We start from the raw sequence: 25,653 nt of genomic DNA on the forward strand, positions 1-25,653 counted from the left end.
GTTTCCCATGGAGAAGGAAAGTCTAACAGGGGTGGCGAACATTTTAACTTTTCATTTAGACATACAGCAATGATAACAGGCCATTTCGGCCCACGTGTCCGTGCCGCCCGATTAATCTACACCCCGTTACGTGCTGGTGGACCAAAATGGCCTGTTACGTGCTGTATATCTAAATCAAAAATTAAAAGGTTTGCCACCCCTGGTCTAGGACAAGAGGGCATCACTTCAGGATTGAAGCCATCCGTTTAGAATATTCATGCAGGAATATCTTCAGCCAGACTATGGTAAATCTGTAGAATTTGTTCCCACAGGCAGTTGTGGAGGCCAGGTCATTGGGTGTATTTAAGGCAGAGATTGATAAGTTCTTGATCAGCCAGGGCATCAAAGGTTATGGGGTGAAGGTCGGGTGGTGCGGCTGTGGGAAATGGATCAGCTCATAATTAAGACTCGAAGGGTGGAATTTCTGCTCCTCTGTCTTATGGTGTGTGACGGATTATATTTTTTATTGTATATAGGTATGTTTTTGGAAGAAAAATTGTGGGTTTTTTCATTAAGTCACACACAGATACAAACACTTCCGTACAGATCTCATTTAAAATGCCAGAGCTCTGCTCAAGCCAGACAGTCCAGGCTCCAGGTGCCTTTGAAGGATGTCTATAAGGACTTCACAAGTAGGTGTTAATTGGACATGCTGTGGAGTAAGGGATTATTGTTTTGGAAAGCAACACTCGGAAGATTGGTTCCGGTGTCGCAGTCTGAGTGCAGTTTGCTGTTCCAAGAGGGTCATGTGATTTTCTCAGAGAGAGAGAGAGAGAGAGAGAGAGGAGAGAGAGAGAGAGAGAGAGAGAGAGAGAATTCAGTTCTACAGTAGAGCAGCAGCAGCTGGGACTGAAACAGGAGAAGCTGGCAAGCTTGTGGAAAAACTCCATTTTGAAGACGGGTTGTGACTCCTTAGTTCAGCCTAGTCAACGCCCTTGTGGTCCATACAAGAGGAGATGGCTGTCTGTCTAATAGGGGAAACATAGAGGAAGTCTGTGGTGACCTGAAAGAAAGAGGTTATCATCTGGAAAACTCTGAAGGGGCAAGTTTCTTCTGCAAGACACTGAAGTGGCTGATCAGAAAGAATTAGTTTTTGTCCAACGAGCAACAAACCTCTCTCTCTGAAAATTGACAAGAAACTTCCTGAGCGGTAAGCAATGTCCTTTCAAGCACCAAAGCCTGCTGAACTTTATAAATGTTAAATTCTGTGCCTGCAACCAGTGAACTTGGAGGAATGAGAAGTGAGATTGGACTGTGAACCAAAGAACTTTTCTGAACTTACACACACATTACATACACGTGAGCTTAGAATTAGGAGGGGGTTAAGTTAGGTTAAGTTAATAGTAATAAGTTAAAGTTTGATCCTGTTTTCAAGTTTAAAGATAATTAATAGCAACTTTTGTTTAAGTAACCATTTGCTTTGTGCATTTCTATTTCTGCTGGGTTTTGGGGTCCTCTGGGCTCATAACATCTTCCATTATCTGCAGCATCTTGTGCCTCTGCCTGGTTTCATAGGTTGGGTCATAGAACAGATGTGGCAACTTTACAAAGAAAACTTTTCCAGTTGCGCTTGAAGTATTGCATGCTGTTCTGGTCACCGAGGTAGAAGAAGGATATGGAAGCACTGGAGAGAGTACATAGGAGATTCACCAAGATCTTTTGGAGAGAGGTTAGATAATTTGGAGTAAAGCATAATAGACTGGAGACTCAGTGATTGAAGAAAAAACACAATTCTGGAGAAACTCAGCAGGTCAATCAGCTTAATGTACTTTCTATAGATACATCACCAACATTTTGAGCTTGAGACCTCATCGAGGTACCCAAAATAACATTCACAACATCCTGTTCCTCAAGACTTCCAAATGATTTGTCAGGGAAGATCTCCCATGAAAATATGCTGACTTCAGCTAATTATATCTCGTGCTTTCAAACATCCTGGAACCCTGGAATCTGACCAACCTCTGAAGTCAGGCGAACTGGCCTATAATTTCCTGTCTTTTACTTCTCTCCCTTCTTAAAAGAGTGGAGTAATATTTGCAACTTTCCAGTCCTCTGGAACCATTCCTGACTCCAGTGATTCCTGAAAGATCACTAGGGTTGCCTCCACAACCTCTTCAGTTCCTTCTTTCAGAACCCTGAGGTGCAGTAAAAGTAAAAACACAAAGCTGGAGAAACTCAGCAGGTCAAGAGTGTCCTCTACATAGAAAAGATAAAAAATACATAACCGCAGTTTCAGGCTTGAGCCCTTCATCAAGGTGTGGGAAAATGTTGGCAGGCATCTAAACAAAACAGTAGTTTTGCAAAGGCTGGAGGTGCTGGGTGGAGAAGGGAAGGAGGGGACAGCAGTGATCAAGGGGAAGGTGGATGGTTGGCTGAATAGAGAGGGAAAGGGGGGTGGAGTCTCCCATCCAGTCCAGGCGACTTATCCGCCAACAGTTTCCCAAACACCTTCTCCTTGGTGATGGCACTTCTGCCCCCTGACTCTTTCAAGTTTCTGTCACGTTCCTAGTGGCTTCCACACTGAAGACTTATGCAAAATACCTCTTCAGTTCATCTGTCATTTCTTTGTTCCCCATTTCCACTTCTCCAGCATCATTTACCTGATTGTTTGATAACCATTCTTGCCTCTCTTTTACTCTTTACACATCTGCAAAAAACAACTTTTTATGCCCTCTTTCTTGTACCATCAAATTTCTGCTCATTCCTTTTTTCATGGTCTTCTATTAGGTTTTAAAAGCTACCCAATCCTCTGGTTTCCTGCTCATTTTTTCAATACTGTAAGACCACTCTTTTCTGCTCTCTTTGACTTCCCTTGTCACCCAGGGGCATCTCACCCTCCTCTTTAGACTGTTTCTTCATCTTTGGGATAAAACTGTTCTTACAATTATTCTCAGAAACTGGGCCTTTTCTCCTTGGAGCGACAGAGGATGAGAGGTGGCCTAATAGAGGTGTTTCAGGTGAAGCAACCCAAATTTGTCCAACCTTTCCCCCTAGTCACATAAAATGGGTTATGCATTAACACAGTGGTTCTCAACCTCTTTCTTTCCACTCACATATCACTTGAAGTATTCCCTATGGCATCGGTGTTCTGTGATTAGTAAGGGATTGCTTAAGGTGGGATGTGAGTGGAATAAATGTTTGAAAACCACCTAATTGACTCATGTGCACGGTTTCATAACTCCAATGGAAATGGGCCAAAGATCATTTTTTCTCAAGCAAAATATTTCCGAAACAATCAGGTGATATTCAACCTTCCCTTCCCACTCACATCCCATCTTAAGCAACCCCTTCCTAATCACAGAGCACTGACGGCATAGGGATTACATAAAGTGGGACGTGAGTAGAAAGAAAAAGGTTGAAAGCCACTGCTTTAGCACCTCACTATCTAAGAAGAGAAGGTAGAAGATGTTGCAACTATATAGGACCCTGGCAAGACCCCTCTTGGGGTACAGTCCTCAGTTCTGGTAACCTAATTACCAGAAGGATGTGGAATCCTTAGAAAGAGTGCATGGAAGTTTAATAAGGATATTGCCTGGTTTAGGGAGAATACCTTATGAAAACAGGTTGAGTGAACTCGGCCTTTTCTCCTTGGAGCAAAGGAGGATGAGAGGTGACCAGATAGAGGTGGACAAGATGATGAGAGGCATTGATCATGTGGATAGTCAGAGGCTTTTCCCCAGGGCTGAAATGATTGCCTCAAGATGACACAAGTTTAATGTGCTGGGGAATAGGTACAGAGGAGATGTCAGGGATATGTTGTTTTACACAGAGAGTGGTGGGTGCATGGGAATGGGCAGCTGGAAACGCTCGTGGAGGCTGAGACGACAGAGCCTTTTAAGAGACTTTTGGATAGGTAATGGAGCATAGAAAAATAGTGGGCTATGGGAAAGCCTAGTCATTTCTAAGGTAGGGAGAGGTTCATAACAACTTCATGGGCCGAAGGGCCTGTATTGTGCTGTAAGTTTTTGATGTTCTACATTTCTAAACTCCTGCCTTTGCTGTTCTTCTATCTTGCCTGCCAGGGTCTCTTTCGAATCAACTCTGGCCAACTCCTCTCTCGTACCTCCGTAGTTACCTTTATTTTTCAAGGAAATCTGGGGGGTGGGGTTAAGTTTGTTTTTACACACAGAGAGGAATTGACAGCTGGAACCTCATTGCCAGAAGTGGTGCTCAAATCATATACGGTCATCACACTGAAGGGGCATTTGGACTGATACGGAAATAGGCAAGGCAGGGGGAGATATGAGGAGACAAAGAATTAATGGGGGAACTCGGCAGACAAGGGGCAAAAATGGCGAGTCCACATTTCGAGTCAGGGCTCTTTCTCAATTCAGAGAAAAGAGTGGAAATTACAAATATAAAGGGGGAAAGAAGGTGGGTGAGAGGCTCAGAAGTGATTGGATAGAGCAGGGGTTCCCAACCTAGGGTACATTTGCATTTTTGAGGGTGTACATTGGGTCTGAGAGAATAACCACTACTGTACAATACATGGTGGTGCAATCTGCAGTCAGATTGCACAATGACATGTTTTTTTTAATCCTTAATTTTTAGGGGTACACGGGAACCTATAAAAATGCCCAAGGGGTACAGAGGAACATAAAGGTTAGGAACCCCTGAGGTGGAGGATAGAAGGTGAGGGGAAGTGGAGGAATAGTTGGAAAAAGAAAATATGAATGAAACATGAAAGTCTGCAGACATCGTGATTGTAGTAAAAACTGGTGAAACTCAGAAGGTCAGCCGCGCCAATTGGAGGTAAAGATATATAACCGATGTTTCGGACATTTGAGAAGGTTTCAGGCTCAAAACGTCGGAGAAAGCATGAGGTAGGGTTGAGAGGAAATAAAAGAGAGCAAGAGAAAATTAGGACAGACACAGAATGTGTGAATAAGTTGGATTAGAGTCGGTAGGCAAAAAGGGTTGGATGTGGTTGGTCAAATTGACTTGTTTGGTTTCTGTAGGCTATGAGAACATGCTTAATTCAGTGATATGCACTGGAATGGCAGCCTGGGAACTCAAATTAGGCTGCTTCATAGTAGAATATTACAGCAGGCCCTTCGGCCCATGATGTTTTGCGGAAACGTCAGGGGCATTTTACACAGAGTGGTGGGTTCCTAGAAGGTGTTGCCAGGGCAGTGCTGGAGGCTGGAACAATAGGGAGATTAAAACAACTCTTACACAGGCACAAAATTCAAATTGGAGCTCACTGCTCCAGAGGCGCAGGTTTGATCCTCACCACATGCACTGTCTATGTGGAGTTTTCATGTTCTCCTTGGGACTGCGTAAGTTTCATTCTGGTGTTACAGTTTCCTCCTAAATCCCAAACACGTGTTGATAAGTTACTGCAAATAACCCTCAGTGATTTATACCCTGATTATTTAAGGATCATTTCTGAGGACATTGGAGGCCATTCAGCCATTCTATACTCAGAGCCACTTATTTCCCTGTATTGTTATGAGCCCAGAGGACCCCAAAACCCAGCAGCAATAGATATTCACCAAGACAAATGGTCACTTAAAAAAAAGTTGCTTTTAATTATCTTTAAACATGAAAACAGGATCAAATTTTTACTTATTACTATTAACTTAACCCCCTTCTAATTCTAAGCACACATGTATGTAACATGTGTGTGTGTGTAAGTTCAGAAAAGTTCTTTGATTCACAGTCCAATCTCACTTCTCATTTCCTCCAGGTTTACTGGTTGCAGGCAATTCTTATACTGTGCACAGAATTTAACATTTCTGAAGTTTACCAGGCTTTTGTGCTTGAAAGGTAAATGGTTACCACTCAGGAAGGTTCTTGTCAGTTTTCAGAGAGAGATTTATAACCAGCCACTTCAGTGTCATGTCAAAAAAACTTGCCCCATCAGGGTCTTCCAGATGATAACCTCTTTCTTTCAGGTCACCACAGATTTCCTTTTTGTTTCCCCTATTTCAAGTGAAATATTAGATAACCAGTTCTCTCCTCTTGTATGAACCACAAGGGCTTTGACCAGGCTGAACTAAGAACTCACAACCCGTCTTCCAAATGGGGTTTTCCACAAGCTTGCCAGCTTGTCCTGTTCCAGTCCCAGCTGCTGCTGCCGACTATAAGACTGCAGAACTGATCTTGCTCTCTCTCTCTCTCTCTCTCTCTCTCTCTCCCTCTCTCTCTCTCTCTCTCTCTCAGAGAAAAAGCCTGTTTGACTCTCTCTGTTTGCAAAACCACATGACCTTTTAGAACAGTAAGTTCCCCTCCAGACAGCCTGCGGCTCTAACGGGTTCTTCCATCTGTTGCCTTTTTGTTAAAAAAATCCATTAGTGAAGTCTCTTGGGCACTCTCCAAAGATTTTGCAAAGGTTCTTGGAGCCGGACTGTCAAGCATGAGGAGAGCTCCAGTATTTTAAATAAGATCTGTTTTAAAGTGTTTGTATGTGACCTACACTAATAAACCTGCCCCAATTTATCTCCCAAAAACATATACAATACAAACACAACATAATCTGTCACAGTATCCTATTTTCATCAGTGTCCCCCAGTTCTCCTGCCACCCGTCTACACTTGATAAATTTCCGTGTCAGTGGAAGAGAGCTGGTGCTCCCGGATGAAACGTACAGTTAGAGAGAAACTCCAGGCAAAAAAAACAATCACAAGAGATCAAAATTGAACCTAGGTGGTTAGAAGCGTGTTCAGGGACATGACCTCTGCTCCACTACATGGTCCTGTGCTGGTGAACATTGCTGGAGGACCAATGCATTAAGTGACCAGAACACATTCAACTCAGCAACCAGCTGCCAACGTTAACACCATCTGAATTCAACTCCACATCATGGAGTTGTACAGCACAGAAACAGGTCTTTCTCCAGAATTTGTCCACACCAACAAAGTTGACTCCGCACGTTTGGCCAACATCACGCAAAACCTTTGCTATCCATGTTCCTGCCTAAAAGTCTTTTAAACATTACAGTTATCTCACTTCTACCACTTCCTCTGGCTTACTCCACATACCCACCACTCTCTTTGTGAAGAAGGTTGCCCTCAGATCTCTCTTAGATCTTCCCCGCCTCACCTTAAATCTAGTTTTAGATTCCCCTAACCTTAGAAAAGGATGGCGACTATCAACCTCAGTGGCTCTCAACCTTTTTCTTTCCAATCACATACCACTTTAAGTATTCCCTATGCCATCGGTGCTCTGTGATTAGTAAGGAATTGCTTAAGGTGTTGTGTGAGTGGGAAGGGAAGGTTGAGAATCACTGCTCTAGATCAAATAGTTACTGAAATATTTTGCTTGAGAAAATTGTCATTGGCCCATTTCCTTTGGAGTTATGAAACCATGCACATAACAAGTCAATGAGGGACGATTAAAACAGTGGTTTTCAAACTTTTTCTTTCCACCTCAAATAATCCCTTACTGATCACAGAGCACCTATGACATAGGAATTACTTTTTAAATTTTTTATTTTATTTTTCACACTATGAACCATACTGACCAAAATACACACAAACATTTCCCTCTTGAATATACAGTGTCATTTTCTCCCCTTTTTCCTCCTCCCTTCCCTCCCTCCTTCAACCCCCCCTCCCCACCCACTAAACGTTCAACGTATATGATACATTAAACCCATTAAACAATGTCATCACACAATGAAAATAAACAAGAAATTTGTGTCATCTACTTTTACCCACTGGGTCAGTTCATTTCGTCTTCTCCTTCTGTCATTTTAGGTGGTGGAGGTCCGCGGTAGGACTTCTCTGTTCCATGTACGGTTCCCAAATTTGTTCGAATACTGTGATGTTATTTCTTAAATTATATGTTATTTTTTTCCAATGGAATACATTTATTCACTTCCATGTACCATTGCTGTATTCTCAGGCTCTCTTCCAATTTCCAGGTTGACATTATACATTTTTTTGCTACAGCTAAGGCTATCATAATCAATCTTTTTTGTGCTCCATCCAAATCGAGGCCAAGTTCTTTACTTCTTATATTACTTAGAAGAAAGATCTCTGGATTTTTTGGGATGTTGTCTTTGTGATTTTATTTAATACCTGATTTAGATTTTCCCAAAACTTTTCCACTTTCTCACATGTCCAAATTGCATGTACTCTTGTTCCTGTTTCCTTCTTACAGCGAAAACATCTGTCTGATGCTGTTGGGTCTCATTGATTTAACTTTTGGGGCGTGGTGTAGAGCCTGTGTAACCAATTATATTGTATCATGCGTAACCTTGGTGTTTATTGTATTTCTCATAGTTCCGGAGCATAGCATTTCCCATGTTTCACTCTTTATCTTTATGTTTAGATCTTGTTCCCATTTTTGTTTGGGTTTACAACTTATTTTCTCGTTCTCTTCCTCTTGCAGTTTGATGTACATGTTTGTTATAAATCTTTTAATTATCATTGTGTCTGTAATCACATATTCAAAACTGTTTCGTTCTGGTAACCTCAGACTGTTTCCCAATTTGTCCTTTAAGTAGGTTTTCAGTTGATGGTGTGCAAACATTGTACTTGAGGGGAAAACATTGAGTTATACCATATTTGTACTTCATTTGTTCAAAAGATAATAATGTATTTCCCAAAAATCAATTTTCTATTCTTTTGATCCCTTTTCTCTCCCATTCTCTAAAGGAAAGGTTATCTATTGTGAAAGGGATTAGTTGATTTTGCATCAATATTAATTTTGGTAGTTAGTAATTTGTTTTATTCCTTTCTACGTGAATCTTCTTCCAAATATTGAGCAGATGGTGCAGTACTGGTGAACTTCTATGTTGCACCAGCTTTTCATCCCACTTATATAGTATATGTTCTGGTACCTTCTCCCCTATCTTATCTAGCTCTAATCTGGTCAAATCTAGTTTTTCCCTTGTTTGATAAAAATCTGATAGGTATCTTAATTGTGCTGCTCTATAATAATTCTTAAAGTTTGGTAGCTGTAAGCCCCCTTGTTTGTACCATTCTGTTAATTTATCTAGCGCTATCCTCGGTTTCCCCCCTTTCCATAAGGATTTGGCATAGGGATTACTTAAAGTGGTACGTGAGTGGAAAGAGAAAGGTTGAGAACCACTGATCTATGTTCTCCATGCTCCTTACGATTTTGGCGAATGGCTGGCGTAACAGTTAACCCAATCCACTTACAGCACCTGTGATCAGGACCAGGATTCGAATCCCATGCTGTCTGTAAGAATTTGAACGTTCTCCCCATGTCTGCATGGGTTTTCCCAGGGAGCTCTGGTTTCCTCCCACCATTCAAAACATACTGGGGGATGCAGGTTAATTGGGTGTAAATTAGGCGGCACGGACTCATGTGTCAAAATGACCCATTACCATGATGTATGTCTAAATTTAAATTTCATAGACCTCTATTAGGTCCCACCTCAGTCTCTGACACTGCAGGGAGAAAAGTCCCAGACTTTCCTGAAATCGAGAACATTTTATGCACCCTCCACAACCGCCTGTCACAATAAATCCATCGCCGTGGCACGTTGAGTGTTATCCATCCATGAGGGTAGATTCCAAAGAATTTAACATAAGACCGTAAGACATAGAAGAAGAAATAGGCTATCCAGCCCATCGAGTCTTCCCCGCCATTTAATCACGAGCCGATCCATTTTCCAACTCAGCCCCACTGCCCGCCCTTCTCCCCATAAACTTTGATGCCCCGGCTAATCGAGAACATTTTATGCACCCTCCACAACCGCCTGTCGCAATAAATCCACAGATTTACCACCTTATGGCTGCAGAAATTCTTAAATATTTCAGTTCGCAGCGGATGCCCTTCAATCATAAGTTGTGCCCTCTTGACTTTGACTCTTCCGCCATGCGAATCAACCTTTTTTCGTCTTCTCAGTCCATGCCTTTCAACATTCAAAATGTTTCAATGAGACACCCCCTCACTCTCCAACAAATACAGACCAAGAGCTGTTAAAATTCTCCTAATATGATAACCCTTTCATTGCCAGAATCATCCCAGTCAACCTCCTGCGAACCCCCTCCAACGTCAGTACATCAACATGGTGGGAGATATCAGGTTGGGCCCAGTAACCTTGATGTGACTGGGAAACATCTGAACCTTGACCAACTCTTGCATTTCAAAATGGCTGCCCAAGCCAACAATAGGCCCCAAATGCCACCCTCACTGCGGATTAGCTCAGCACGTGCAATTGCCGAAATCTGAACAACGAGCAAAATCATCCCAAAACGTGGTAAGTGACCCAATAAACCTCCTTCACATTGGGTTTCTGACCCACCCTCTGCTTTGAAACCACAAAAATCGCCGTCTGTTCCCCACAGTTCTTCTATGTTAAGATTGAGAGCAGCAACTGGAAGCTGATATCTGATTACAAACAGATTCCACTCATCAGTCTCACCCAGATACCTCACATTCTTGTCTAATTTGTTTCATACATTCTAGGCTGAACAAACAGCTGTATTCACTTAAGACAAATACTGATCTCATCTGTACAGGTTAGGAAGGCGACAGGTCTTTTCTATTGAAATGGGATGTCCCAAATAAAGGAGAGAGCAAAAAGAGAGGGCAGAGAGAAAGAAGGAAAAGAGTGAGAGAGAGGAGATGAAATGGGGAAAGTATAGAGGAAAGAGAGGGGGGGGGAACAAGAAAACGAGGCAAAAAAGGGGCAAGAGAGAAAAAAAAGTGAATGGGAGTGAGAAAGAGCCGAAACAAATTGGAACTGAAATCGCAAACAGTAAAAATGAATTCAAAGAAAGATAAAAGAGAAACAGGGAAAGTCGGAGCAGAAAGAAAGAATATTACAGAGAGAACTCAAGAGAGCCACTGACATCGGCGCAGTGTGTGAGAGGGGGCGAGGACAAGAGGAAGGCTGAGCCCGAGAGCGGGAGACGGAACTCAATAGCACAAGTGACAGACCATCAAATAAATCGGTGGTTGAGGGATGGTGAGATGGGCCAGAGGAGTGAGGGAAGGTGGAAGGGAGAGGTGAGAGGACAAAAAGGAACATCTGATCCTGAATAGATAAAAGCATGAGGCACAAGGTAAGTATGATAGAGAGAGAGAGAGAGAGAGAGAGAGAGAGAGAGAGAGATATCAAAATCACAGCAGTTAATCAAGATTTGCAAGGGAATTGATCACGAGCTTGAAGGGAAAACATTTCCAGGAGCATATGGGAATGCAGAGGAATGGGACAGATCTGAAGAGAGCCATCACAGAGTGGATGGGCAGAATGGCCTTGAAATTCATAATTTGATGATACTCAGCACGGGGTAAATATTTGCAAAGGGACGCTGGGATTTTAGTCCTGACCTAAGACACATACTTAATGGGAATAAAGTGCTCATCTGGTTAATGTTTTTCCCTCTAACTCAGCTCCTCAAGTCTCGAAAACATCCTTGTAAATCTTCTCTGCACTCTTTCAATCTTACTGAAATCTTTCCAAAAAGCAATGTAAATTTGGCTCAGCAAGTCCATCAGATTGGCGGGTCTGCTGGCGGTTTGTGGTGGAAAGAGGGCTGCTGGAGATTGGCTCATGGGACCCAGGTATCGGGACTGGGATTGAAGAGGGCACTGAGGGCAAGAAAGAGCCTCGGGCACAGAAAGGCTTCCTGATCGTACCGGTGGTTTGGATCTGGGTTGACGATGGTTTGACCAGGAATCTGTGGGGCTCCAGAGGCTGCAGGGGCACTGGAGGAGAATCCATGGACACTCAGTATCTCTGATGGGATTCTTTGGCTTCTCTTTCTCCTGTTGTTAGGGGCACTGGGCACTACTCATGGTGACTTTGTTTGCCTTATAGCAGCACAGTTCAGGCCCTCAAGCCATTGTTGTTGTGATGACCCATTCCTTTAAAAAATTGTCCTAAATCCTCCCTATCCTGTAGCCCACTATTTTTCTTTCATCCATGTGTCTGTCTAAGAGTCTCTTAAATGCCTCCAAAGTTTCACCTTCTACCAAATCCCCGTAAGGCATTCCAGGCACTCACAGCTCTCTGTGTAAAAAAGACTTAACCCTGATGTCTCCCCTAAACTTCCCTCCCTTAACTTTTTTACACATGTTCTCTGGTGTTTGATGTTCCTGGCCTGGGAAACTAGTGCCTCTCTTAATCTTGGAGACCTCTCATACTTCTTTGCTCCAAAGAGAAAGGTCCCAGCTCTGCTAAGCTTGCCTCATAAGACTTGTTTTCCAATCCAGGCAACATCCTGGTAAATCTTCTCTGTACCCTCTCCAGAGCTTCCACATTCTTCGTATAATGAGATGACCAGAATTGAACGCAAGTTTGGTCTCACCAGAGATTTGTAGAGTTGCAACATGACCCCTCAACTCATAAACTCAATCCCCCTACTAATGAAGCCCAGCATCCCATAGGCCTTCTTAAATATCCTATCAACCTGTGTGGCGATATTGAGGGATGTATGGATATGTACCCCAAGGACCCTCTGTTCATCCATACTCTTAAGTAGCGGATCATTAGCCCTATATTCAGTCTTCTAGTTGAAGGCTGAGTACAAGGTTTAAGTATATCATATATATTACATTATTTGCATAACTACATGACAATTAAAAGAATCTTGAATCTTAGTTGATCACTGTATGAAAATCAATCTCTCATTTATGGAAAATCTTCGACAGTGATTACATTCACCACGGTGCCTGACAAATTGGTACACACTGAGAAAATGTGCACGGAGTGAGAAAATTAGGGAATTTTGTTCCATTTGTTCCATTGTACACCTATTAGTGCTTTGGAAGATCCATCTGCAGTTCAGGAGGCCAATGTGCCCATCTTGTTGGCGTCAGCTCTCTATGAGAGCAACTCACTCGGTCCACTCACAACCCAGGCAAATCTCTCCCCGCCGTCGGAGAGCAGCGCGCAGGACGTGTTCTGTTCTCGCTGCTGCCATCAGGAAAGAGGTAGAGATGCCACAAGACTCCTGCCACCAAGTTCAGGATCAGTTCCTACCTCACCGCCATCAGAATTCTCAACAACAGAATCAATCGGAGTCTCATTTAAGATCTCTGCACATTATGACTGAATATTTATTTTTTTCTATATTTTCATAGTTTGTTTATATTTCATTCTTTGTTTACATTTATCTCTTTTGTATGCGTATCTTTTCTTTGAGTAGGGTTTACATTACCAAAAGTAGAAATTCTACCTGGCCCGAAGGAGAAAGGACCTTAGGGTTGTATGTGATATGAACTTTGAAAACTTTGAATGTGGCTCAGGCTATCACACGAAGCCCCTCCATCAATACCTCTCACTGTCTCAGGAGAGCCGCTAAAATACCTATCCCACCCTGGTCACATTCTCTCCCCCTTCCATTAGGCAGAAGATGCAGACATGAGCTTGAAAAGATTCAAGGACAGTTTCGTTCCTGCTGTCTCGTTGGGCATCGAAGATTTTGCTTCCTGAACACTTTTGGGTGTATTTTATGGATTTTGGGCTGCCAATCATGAACATTAACTTAAAATTCTCCTATCATTTTTGATTTAGATATAACCTATTTTTGTAATTTCTTGTCATATTCGAAGTCAACTTCAAGCATGGAGTGCAATATGTCACTGTAAATTCATTTTCTACATTCACACGGACCTCCACCCTTCTGATCTTGGTGCAGTCAGTGATGAAAAGGGTGAAAGGTTTTACCAGGAGATTGCGACCATGGAAAAGCGGTATCAGGGCAACTGGAATCCATCAATGCTGGCCGACTATAGTTGGACACTAACAGGAGAGGCATCAGATGCTGAGTATAAATGAAAATCTTGTGGCAAAACATTTATTTAGGACAGCTGAACTCACTCAATGTGTCAGAATCATCGTGCAATGTTAAATTAAATAAAAGTTATTGTTTCTCTAACTTTCTACGTGATACAGCAAATCTAAAATGATCTTTTTGTTCAGTTTGAAGTTATCTTTCATAATCCTTGGTTTTATTTCAGGAAGCAAACCTCTTTAAAAAAAAAAGTCATCCAGTATTATCAGGCACTTGAATGCCAAAAGATGATGCCCTTGTATACTTTTCTAACTGTATTTAATTTGATACCCTGCTCTGTTTGACAACTGTATATATCCCTTCCTTAAAAAAAAGTATTAAACCTTCCCTACCCCATAACCCTCTATTTTTCGTTCATCCATGTGCCTGTCTAAGGGTCTCTTAAATACCCCTTATGTTTCAGCTTTCATGACCACCCCTGGCAATGAATTCCAGACACCCACAACTCTCCATGAAAATACTTACTCCTGATGTCTTCCTTAAACTTTCCTCCCTTCACCTTGTACATAGGTCCTCCAGTGTTTGTTATTCCTGCCCTGGGATACAGGTACTTGTTGTCCACACTATGCCTCCCATAATCTTGTTATTAAGTTTCCTCTCATCCTTCTACGCTCCAAAGAGAAACGTATTAACCTTGCCTCATAAAACCTGTTTTTCAATCCAGGCAACATCCTGATAAACCTCCTTGCACCCTCTCCTCAGCTTCCACATCCTTCCTATAATGAGGTGACCAGAACTGAGTGCAATACTCTAAGTGTGGTCTCACCAGAAATTTGTAAAATTGAAAATATGACCTCTCTACTCCTGAACTCAATCCCCCATTAATGAAGCCCAACATCCCATAGGCCTTCTTAACTATCCCATCAACCTGTGTAGTGACCTTGAGGGATGTATGATTTTGGACCCCAAGTTCCCTCTGTTCATCCACGCTCTTAAGTAACCAACCATTAACCCTGTTCTCAGCCTTCTGGTTTGTCCTTCCCAAATGCATCACCTCATATTTATCCAGATTGAATTCCGACTGCCACTTTTCCATCCATCTCTGTATCATGTCAATATCCTCTTGTAACCTTCAACAACCTTCAGTTTAATTCACAACTTCTTCAACTTTTGTGTCATCCACAAACTTTATAAAAATCACAAAGAGCAGGGGTCCCAGAACAGATCCCTGTGGCCCCTCCACTCATCACCGACCTCCAGGCAGAATACTTTCCTTCCACTACTACTCTCTGCTTTCTTCCTGCAAGCCAATTTTTTATCCACACGGCTAAGGTTCCACCGATCCTGTGTCTCATGACTTTCTGGGTGAGTCTCTCATGGGGGACCTTGTCAAATATCTTGCTAAAATCCATGTAGACCACATCTACTCCCTATCCTCATCAATTTCTTTTGTTACCTCCTCAAAAATCTCAACCTTCCCTTCACAAAGCCATGCTGATTATCCTTGAGTAGACTGGACTTCTCCACATGTCATAGATCCTATCCTTAAGCATTCTCTCCAATAGTTTTCACACCACTGACATAAATCTCACTGGTCTATAATTGAAGGAATTCTCCTTATTACCTTTTCTAAACAAGGGGACTACATTTGCCATCTTCCAATCCTCTGGAACTTCTCCTGCGACCAAAGAAGACTCAAAGATCATAGCTACTGCCCCAGCTAACTCTTCCCACACTTCTCACAGCAGCCTGGGGTATATCGCATCTGGCCCAAGGACTTATCAATCTTGATGTTTTTAAGAAGATCCCACACTTCCTCTTCCTTAACCTGCACATTGTCCACCACACAAGCCTGTTCTATTCTCACCTCACCCTGATTAAGGTCCTTTTCTCTTGTGAATACTGAAGCAAAGTATTCATTATTCTACCTTCTGCTCGATGAGTTGGATTGTTGGATAGCTTTTGTTGTCAATGCTGTTAGGTCTGCTTTGTTCATGAATGAGTGAGACAAACACCAGGCTGAGTCGAAATCAGGGTTCTTTGTTCTTTATTACCGGATTGTAACACTTGCGACTAACAAAGTTAGTCGGAGAATGCATTCTGCCGTTATCAGCAAAATGGTGATTTTTTATACCCTTGGATACATGCTTAGAACATCATCATATCATTATTTGTCCAATGACTAAAACTGTTGCTATCCTTTCCCTGCTAGCTTCCTGCCTCTCAATCCATCAATGTCTCTCTTATCTTGTAAGTACAAGGATGCATTTACATCTTGTTACAGCCCTGTACATTCCCATCTCATGATGTTTTACCTAACAGGAGTACAAGGACACCTCCCCTTCTTGTTACTGCCCTGTACAGGGTAACTCCCTACACATTCCCATCTCATGATGTTTTACCTTACAATGCACATGACCACATTTTACAGGAGTAAAATTGAGAATGTCTCATCTGGCTGCATCATCAGAGATCAATGGAGAAGATCAAAACAGCTGAGAAGATCACTGGGGTCTCCCTTTCCTCTACTGATGTCATTTACCAGGAGTGTTGCTTAAAGAGGGTGCAAAGAATTACTGAGGACCCCTACCATCCATTGCAGTTACCTGTGACCTACTATCATCAGGAGGGAGATACAGAAGCATCAAAGTCAGGACTCTCAGTCTTGGAAATAACTTCTTACCCCAGGATGTGAGATTGATTAATGGTATCCTGTAATTTTGGAATGAGCATAGTAAATAAAAAAACCCTGTTATCCGGAATTCAAGCAACCTGCATCCACAAAAAACTGGCAAAAAACAAATTGCAGAAAATAAATAGGTTAAAAGATACAAAAGTATAAAATTGGCGTGCCTCGCCATTAGTTCGCCAATCCTCAAGCAACAGGAAAATTCACTTATCCACCATCTACCAATCCACATAGGTGCTGGATACCAGGGGTTTTACTCTCTTCCAAAATACTTATTTCTATTTATTTTATATTATATCTTTAAATGAGTATTATGTGCTGCGTATTTTTCTGCATCATGATCCAGAGAAACAGTTTCATCTGATAACAAATTTGAACCTTAATTTGAACTTGAGTATTTCCTTAACAGTATGAAATGACCAGCTCCTTATCCCATAACTAATTCCCATCCTTTGAGACTCTTCTACTGTTGAAAACATCTGAACATCTACCCTGTCATTCCTCCTCAGGATCTTGCATGTCTCGTTTTTCTCAACTGTTGAGAAGACAAGCCCAATAGTTTGGCCCTCTCTGGATAGGACAACCTTCTCATCCCAGGAGTTATCCTGGGGAATCTCCTCTGGAACCACACAACCTCGTCCACTGACATCAACCCTTTGCAAACCTCACTGAAAAACGTACAATATAGAATTTGTCCAACAGAGACACGATTGTCAGCGTCAAAGAACTTCAGATGAATCCTGGGATGCATCCTGTAAAACAAGCCACGCCAGACAATACATTTGAGTAGCCATGTATTTCAATCTTCAATCGCAAGTGAGAATGAAGGGGTGATGGGAGTGAGGAAGGGAGGGAGGGAGGAAGGGAAGGAGGAGGGGGAGGAATGGAGGGTGGAAGGAAGGGTAAATAAGGTTAAGGAAGGGGAAAGTACGGAAGGAAGGAAGGTACAAAAGAAGAAAGAAGGAAAGAAAGAAGGAAGAAGGGAAAAGGAAAGAAAGGAAGGAAGGAAGGAAGGAGGGAAGGAAAGAAGGAAGGAAGGAGGGAAGGAAAGAAGGAAGGAAGGAAGGATGAAAGGAAAGAAGGAAAGAAAGAAAGAAGGAAGGAAGGAAGGAAGGAAGAAAGGAAAGAAGGAAGGAAGAAAGGAAATAAGGAAAGAAAGAAAGAAGGAAGGAATGAAGAAAGGAAAGAAGGAAAAAAGGGAGGAAGGAAGGAAGGAAGGAAGGAAGGAATGAAGGTAGAAAGGAAAGAAGCAAAGAAGGAAGAGAGGAAGGAAAGAAGGAAGGAAGGAAGGAAAGAAGGAAAGAAAGAAAGAAGGAAGGAAGGAAAGAAGGAAAGAAAGAAGAAAGGAAGGAAGGAAGGAAGGAAGGAAGGAAGGAAGGAAGAAAGGAAGGAAGGAAAGAAGGAAGGAAAGAAGGAAGGAAAGAAGGAAGGACGGAAAGACAGAAGGAAGGAAGAAAGAAAGAAAGAAATAAAGGAAGGAAGGAAGGAAGGAAAGGAAGGAAGGGAAGGAAGGAAGGAAAGGAAGGAAGGAAGGAAGGAAGGGCATCTGTACACTGTACTTGTATCTGTGCAGATGCAATGCAATAAATTAATTGCAGCAAAAACTTGCTGCAATTTCCCAACTACATAAAACATTCCAACAATTTAAGAATGATTAGCACGAGAAGTGAATAAAGATGTTAAATATAAAAGGAACAGAAAAATAAATAAACAACTCAATAGTAAGTATTCAAAGTTGGCCAACTGTACGAAAAATGTGCTAAGACAGCAGTTCCTTCCCCTTGAAATAGTGGTCTGATTCAGGTAGTGGGGAAGGTTATTGTATTATAAGTCTGTTATTCTCCGCTCGATTGTGAGTTCCATGATGCAGATGAAACTCTGCTCAACGCATTGTTGTCCAACACAGTGCAGTTCACCTCCAGCAAGAAATGCTCTCCACCAACACCAGAAACTGTAGCATCAACACCAAGTTAATCTGGGCATCTGCCACAGGGCTTTGCAAACCCCTTCAAAACCAAATGAGCTGGGAACAAGTGAGCACATTCCATACCTGTCGATGATAACTGGGTCTGAAGGTGTCTCGTTCCGATTCCCACAACTTTTCTTGTCACAACATCGGCTGAAGGGCAAAAATGGCAGGAGGTTAATATCAGGAAAGAGGTACAGGTATCAGAAGACTCATACCATCAGGTTCAGGAACAGTTGCTACCCCTCCACCATCACTTTCCGAAACAACAGGCTCAATTAGAGACTCATTTAAGGGCTCTTACTTTGTACATTATTTATGTGAGTAGCAGGGTGTGTGTAGCAGTTAGCGAGAAGCCTGCTACAGCACCAATGAGTCAAGTTTGAATCCAACGCAGTCTGTAAGGAGTTTGTACGTTCTCCCCGTATCTGCGTGTGTTTCCTCTGGGTGCTTCAGTTACCACCCACCGTTCAAAATGGGAGTTGCAGGTTAATTCGGGTATTTGGGGAGTACAGGCTCATCGGCCGGAAGGGCCTGTTACCATGCTGTATGTCTAAATTTTTTTTTAATATTGCACAGTTGCTTCAAATTTCTTTCTTTGTTTATATTTCTCTCTTTTGTATACTTTTCTTTAGTATAGTATTTTTACACCTCCGATAAGTAGAAATTCAGCTTGGCCCGCAAGATAAAGATGTCATGTGTGTACCCGGACAACAAGCCTGAACTTTGAACGTTAATACTATCTGCCAACTCGTGGTCCATATCCCTTTATTCCCCACCTGTTCATGTGTTGGTCTAAATGCCTTGTAAGCATTGGTACTGTATCTCCTGCTAACACCTCCCCTAGCAGCCTGTTCCAGACATCTGTCAAAAAAAATGACCTTGCACATCTCCTTTAAACTTTACCCTCTCACCTTCAACCTATTCCCTCAAGTATTTGACAGCTCCACCTCCGTCTACCTTATCTATGTCTGCCAGAATTCGGATCTTATTCCACATCCTATTCCCACACTGACATGTCTGTCCATAGCCTCGCGCATTGCCAAATGGAGGTCAACTGCAAATTGGGGGAAAAACACCTAATATTCTGTCTGGGCAGATGGCCTTAACATTGACTTCTTCAATTCTCATTAGCCCCCTCCCCTGACTCTCTCTCTCTCTCTCTCTCTCTCTCTCTCTCTCTCTCTCTCTCATTATCCGCTTCTCCTTTCATCAAGATCCCCACCAGCTTCTCTGCCTTCTCCTACCATAGAACTACCCACAACTCTCTTCCATCACTTCCCAGCTTTTTTCTCTTCTACCCTCCCACCTTGTACTGATATGTTTTCCTCCATTGTATAGCCCTTACCATATATGAGGCTGACCTGCCCACTAATGACTCATCCCTTAAATCTCCTCCTCTTTTGCCCCGGCTATCAAGGTCGCGTTACCTCCCCCTTTCTGGCAGTCTTATACCTTGGCCAGCCAAAGTCTTGTGTGCATTAAAGCCTATTTTTCCTGCAGCCTATGACTCTGTGGTTATTGATAGAGTCTATCACACATATCATACCTGTTGGCCTGTGCTCCTCCTCCCTCCTCTCTTCCTATCACCTCCCACCCCCACCTTTTCTGTTCAGGCGCCTGCCTGGTTTTGGTTTACACCTGTCCAAAGATCCCAGGCCCAAAACGTCGGTTGCCCTTCACTTTCTAAAGCTGGTGCATGACCTGCTGAGTTTCACCTGAACATGTGCATTGGAGATGCAGAAGGGCCCTGGATAAACACAGCAGATATGTGATCAGTGGCGCATGCTGGTGGGCTCAGCTCAGGACCACAGTCATTTAATGAACTGGCCTTGATATAACAGAATAAACCTTCAAACTGATGAACCGTTGGCAGGGACAGCCAGCTCTGAAAACCCACCCATCACGACTCCCAATCTCTCTTGGTTCATTTTCCTTCAGCAGACATAGCCTGACACCAATGAGCAGAGCAGTTTGAGTGTGTGCACAAGTGTGATAAATAAACAGAAGGCTAATAGCACATTGGGGCCTGAAGGCAATTGAGGTTTGAACCAAAGCTGACAGACTCCCCAGTACAGACTATAACAACAGGCCTATAAATTATTGACTGCATCTAACAATCGCCCTGTGTCTGCTGCACCTTTGCCATTCACACTTTCCCAATACTTGCAGCTACTAAACACCTTTTTGCATGCCAAGATATTAGAGGATTCGGAGTACAAAAGCAACATCTATCACTGTCTCATATTCTTCCACCATCTGAATTCCTTCAGTCAGATTCTGCCCTGTAAGTCTCAGATAAAAGTTATTTTACACATTTGCCTCAGTTAGATTTCAGCCTGTTTGGACAGACAGATGGATCGGGAGCTGGGGAGGGAGGGAGTTTGAAGGACATCGACCAAGTGGGTCCAGCCAAGATGGCCAACTTGTTCAGCATGGACGTTGGGTTAAAGGGCCTGCTCTCGACTCCATGTTTCCGCGATTCATGCGAAACACGGAAGGCCGCAGGCACTGTGATTGTGATAAGAACACTCAGAAATGCTGGAGGAACTCTCAGCCTCCGTCGGAGGTAAAGATATATTACTGACGTTTCAGGCTGGAGCCCCTTCTTACCCTGTGGAAGGACACCGGCCCGAAACATCGGTAATATATCTTTACCTCCTCTGATCGCTGCGAGACTGGTTGAACTCCCCCAGCGTCTCTGTGTGTTTTGACTACGATCACCGCATCTGCGGACTTCCATGTTTCACATGAATTGCAGATCGTGGGTTTTTACTTTGCGATTCATTTCCAAGTGCCTGTTATTCCATATTGAAACCCCTCAAATCCCTCACAATTCCAGCCGGTCACACTCCCAGGGCTAAGTTGTGCCAAGTAAGCTATTCCAACCCCTCAATTAGATCCCCTCTCCAGATAAATGTTATTCCACATAAAAGCTGCCCAAATCACTTGATGAGGTTCCAGTCTGTTACTCACTTCCGGATATCGATCAAAATCACTCCCCGTGAAGGACTTTCTGCCTGGAACTCACTCCCAGATGAAACCTCTTCCACTGATCAGCTATACAAACACTTCAATTAGATTCCAGCTCACTACCAGCTGTCTGTTACTCGATATATAAACTTCAAGTGTGTAGCAACGAACTCTCTCAGATGACACACACAAACCTCCTGATCCTTTCCATTAAAATTCAGCCTGTAACTCATTCACAGGTATCTGTTGCTCCAGATATAAAAGCATTCACTCTCAAAATTCCATCTGGTAATATATCCAGAGGTTTCCGATGGCAAAAAAAAAATCAACTGCTGGAAAAGCTGAGCTGGTCAAACAGTATCTGAGGAAACACGGGGATGCTCAACGTTTCTAATCCTTCGTCATTCCTTTGTCTTTACTCGTAAGACCATACGATATAGTAGGCTATTCAGCCCATTGAGTCTGCTCTGGCATTCCATCATGACCTAATCCATTCTCCCACCCAGCCCCACTCCGTGGCCTTCTCCCCATAACCTTCAATACCCTGACTATTCAGATACGCATCAATCTCTGCCTCAAACACACCCAATGACGGCCTCCACAGCTGCCCATGGCAGCAAATTCCAGAGGCCCATGACTCTCGGGTTAAAGAAATTCCTCTGCATCCGTAGAGAGCATTCTGTCTGGATACATCGCTGTCTGGTACGGAGGTCCTAATGCACAGGACAGGAAAAAAACTCCAGAGAGTTTTTAACCAGTCCAGCGATATCACAGCCATCGGTCTTCACTCCATTGAGGACGTCTATAAAAGGCAGTGTCTTGAGAAAGCAGCCTCTATCCTCAAGGACCCCCACCACCCACTCTGCTGCCATCAGGAAAAAGGAATGGGAGCCTAAAGACGAGCACTCAGCGGCTCAAGGACAGCTTCTTCCCCTCCGCCATCAGATTTCTGAACGGACAATGAACCACAGACATGACCTATTTTCTTGCACTAATATTTATTTTGAAATGTAATTTACAGCAATATTAGCACATAATGCTGCCACAAAATAGTGATTTTAATGGCATTTTTCATGAAGTTGTGCCCTCTTGACATTGACTTCCCTACCTTGGGAAACAATTTTGCCATATCTACTCTGTCCAAGGCTTTCAACATTCAAAATGGCTCCATGAGGTCTCCCCTCGTTCTCCCGAAATCCAAAGAATCCACTCCAAGAGCCATCAAACGTTCCCTATATGCTAATCCCTTCATTTCAAGAATCATTCTTGTGAAATTTCTCTGAGCCCTGTCCATTTCCAGCATATCCTTTCTTAAATAAAGAGCCCCAAACTCCCCCTGTACTCCAGGTGAGGCCTCTGTAGTTCCTTACAACACATCTTTTAAAAGGAATGGCGGCACTACTCGAACTGCTGTAACGGCAGTGTTTCTGTTACGAGCCCAGAGGACCCCAAAACCCAGCAGCAATAGATATTCACCAAGACAAATGGTTACTTAAACAAAAGTTGCTTTTAATTATCTTTAAACATGAAAACAGAATCAAACTTTAACTTATCACTATTAACTTAATTAACCCGACTTAACCCTCTTCTAATTCTATGTGTACGTAATGTGTGTGTAAGTTCAGAAAAGTTCTTTGGTTCACAGTCCAATCTCACTTCTCATTCCTCCAAGTTCATTGGTTGCAGGCAATTCTTATACTGTGCACAGAATTTAACATTTATGAAGTTCACCAGGCTTTGGTGCTTGAAAAGTCAATGGTTACCGCTCAGGAAGGTTCTTGTCGGTTTTCCACGACATCAACAACTGATTCCTTTTTAATCAGCCACTCCAGAGTCTTGCTGACGAAACTTTCCCCCTTTAGGGTTCTTCAGATGATAACCTCTTTCTTTCAGGTCACCACAGTGTTCCTTTTTGCTTCACTTATTCCAAGTGAAACATTAGACAGCCAGTCCTCTCTTCTTGCATGAACCACAAGGGCTTTGACCAGGCCATCTTCCAAATGGGGCTTTCCACAAGCTTGCTAGCTTGTCCTGTCCAGTCCCAGCTACTGTTACTGACTGTAACACTGTACAGGTGATCTCTGGGTCTCTATCTCTCTCTCTCATTGAGAGAAAGCCTGTTTGACTCTCTCTGCTTGCAAAACCACATGACCCTCTTAGAACAACTCCAGACAGAAGGCAGCTCCAACAAGGCCTTTTATCTGTTGCCTTTTGTAAACAATATTCCATAATGAAGTCACTTGAGCACTGTCCAAAGCTCTTGCAAAAGCTGTGGAGCCGATAAGTCTAGCATTAGCAGAGCTCCAGTATTTCAAATAAGATCTGTTTTAAAGTGCTTGCATGCCATCTAATCTAACAAACCTTTCCCAATTTATCTCCCAAAGACATTTCTATATACTCTGTCACAAGTATAAGAGGCAGATTCTCTAGGGTGAGGAACAGCTTCTTTCCACCATAAGCGAGACTGCTGAATAACTAATAAAACAACTCTCGGATACTCTACTATTTATTAAGAATATTGATTGAATGTATTGTGTATATGTGATTTTCCTCCATCCTACTACAAAAATGTGTGAAATCTCTTCAAGGGATGCCTCCTCCACTCTCCGAAGGCAGAGCTGTGGGAATCTCTCTCACTGCTCCCCATCTGAAATCCCTGCTGCTTTCCGGCTAAATGACTGCCCCTCCCTCCCACCATTTTGTTCAGGCATAAGAAATAGGAGCAGGGGTTGGCCATCCGGCCCGTCAAGCCTGCTTTGATATTCAATCAGATGACGACTGATCTGATCATTGACCCTTTTCCACCGACCTGCCTTTTTCCCCTATCTTATCTAGCCCTTTCATAATTTTATATGTTCCTATACGATCTCCTCTCATTCTTCTGAATTCGAATGAGTCTAACCCTGGATGATTTAGTCTCTCCTTGTAGGCCAACCCCCTCATTTCCTGGATCGTCCCGGTGAACCTGCCAATATTTTTTTCATACGTTAACGAAGGGCACAAACCTGAAACGTTGGGTATGTATCTTTCTATAAAGAAAGCTGTTCAATTTGCTGAGTTTCTCCAGCATTGTGCTTTTATCACTGCGTCTGTAGACCTTCTGTAACAAGGAAGCTTACTCGGTAAATGGCGCAAGGTACACATGGGGGCCGCCATCTTGGGACATGGGCTTACAGACCAGCAGTCTGCTACCACGTCCAATGAGTGAGGCCATCACAGCCACAGTCTGCCCGAAGTGCTATTTTTGCGCCCATCCAAAGCATCCCCAAAAACACTGCCGGGTGAAAGATGCGACGTGCGCAAAGTGCAGAAAGAAGGGACACTACATGAAGGTATTTCGATCACTGCCACCTTACAGTCCCGGCGACACTGCGCACGCAGCATGGGGGCTGCCATCATCTTCCGGAAATGACTAAACCACCACATGGGGGCCGCCATCTTGGATCCCATCAACTTCCAGGGATAACCACCCCGCCAAACCGACACTGGCCTCTGTAGTACTGGATCAAAGCAGCCCTCATCAACTCTCCCGGTCTATGATGGGCTATCCACCCTGACGTGGTGCAGGATCTCTCCCTGAAAGCAAGGCCAGTAAGCTATAAAGTCGCCCTGGCCTCAAATTTCCATTCACTCAAGATCGACAGCTAAACCACCGCGATGTTGACTGTGCGGGGCACGGCTTATAGGGTCTTTAAACTCTTTATCTTGCCACTGCTCTGTGTGTCAGTCATGCTGGGGTTAGAATTTCAGTACCTCCTCAGGAGTATTACAATTCAATACGATGGTCCTTTCCGCCCACTCAAGGTCGGCCATGAGCAGTTTGTCAGCCAGTCGCCTTGCTCCCCCGCCCACATTCTCTCACACCTTGATGAAGGGCTCTAGCCTGAAATATGGATTATGTATTTTTACCTTTGTTACACAAAGGATACTGCTTGGCCTGCTGAGTTACTCTAGCTTTATGTTTTTAAATTCAACCACGGTGGGCGCAGAATTCCATGGTGTAACTCTGTGTTAAAAAAAAACCTTGCCCCATACATCTCCTGTAAACTTTTCCCCTTCGCCGCACGCACGTACACACACAAGCGTTCTCGAGTATGTCACACTTTTTTTTCCCCTGAGAGAAAGACTGTGACTCTCATAGTATTATAAATTAAATTTCCCTTCAGCTTCCAATATTCCAGAAAAAATCAACCCAAGTTTGTTCAAACTCTTAGAGCTCATGTCTTCTAATCCAGGCAGCATCCTGGTAAATCTCTTCCATACCCTATCCAAAGCCACTGTATTCCGCCTAGAATGAGGTAACCCATTTTAACTGTATCAAAACA

The 25,653-nt window shown here is 43.1% G+C and overlaps 1 protein-coding gene across 1 annotated transcript in view; it reads right to left on the reverse strand.

The window, feature by feature from the left end:
* LOC138756972 (transcription factor COE3-like) overlaps positions 1 to 25,653 on the reverse strand; it is a 462,275-nt gene that overhangs the window by 340,760 nt on the left and 95,862 nt on the right. Inside the window, exon 6 of the mRNA XM_069923497.1 lies at positions 18,440 to 18,508. Coding sequence (XP_069779598.1) covers positions 18,440 to 18,508 — 69 coding nt within the window. The remainder of the gene's footprint in view (positions 1 to 18,439; positions 18,509 to 25,653) is intronic.

The sequence above is a fragment of the Narcine bancroftii genome, chromosome 3 (genome assembly GCF_036971445.1).
Source record: "Narcine bancroftii isolate sNarBan1 chromosome 3, sNarBan1.hap1, whole genome shotgun sequence".
Lineage (NCBI taxonomy): Eukaryota > Metazoa > Chordata > Chondrichthyes > Torpediniformes > Narcinidae > Narcine > Narcine bancroftii.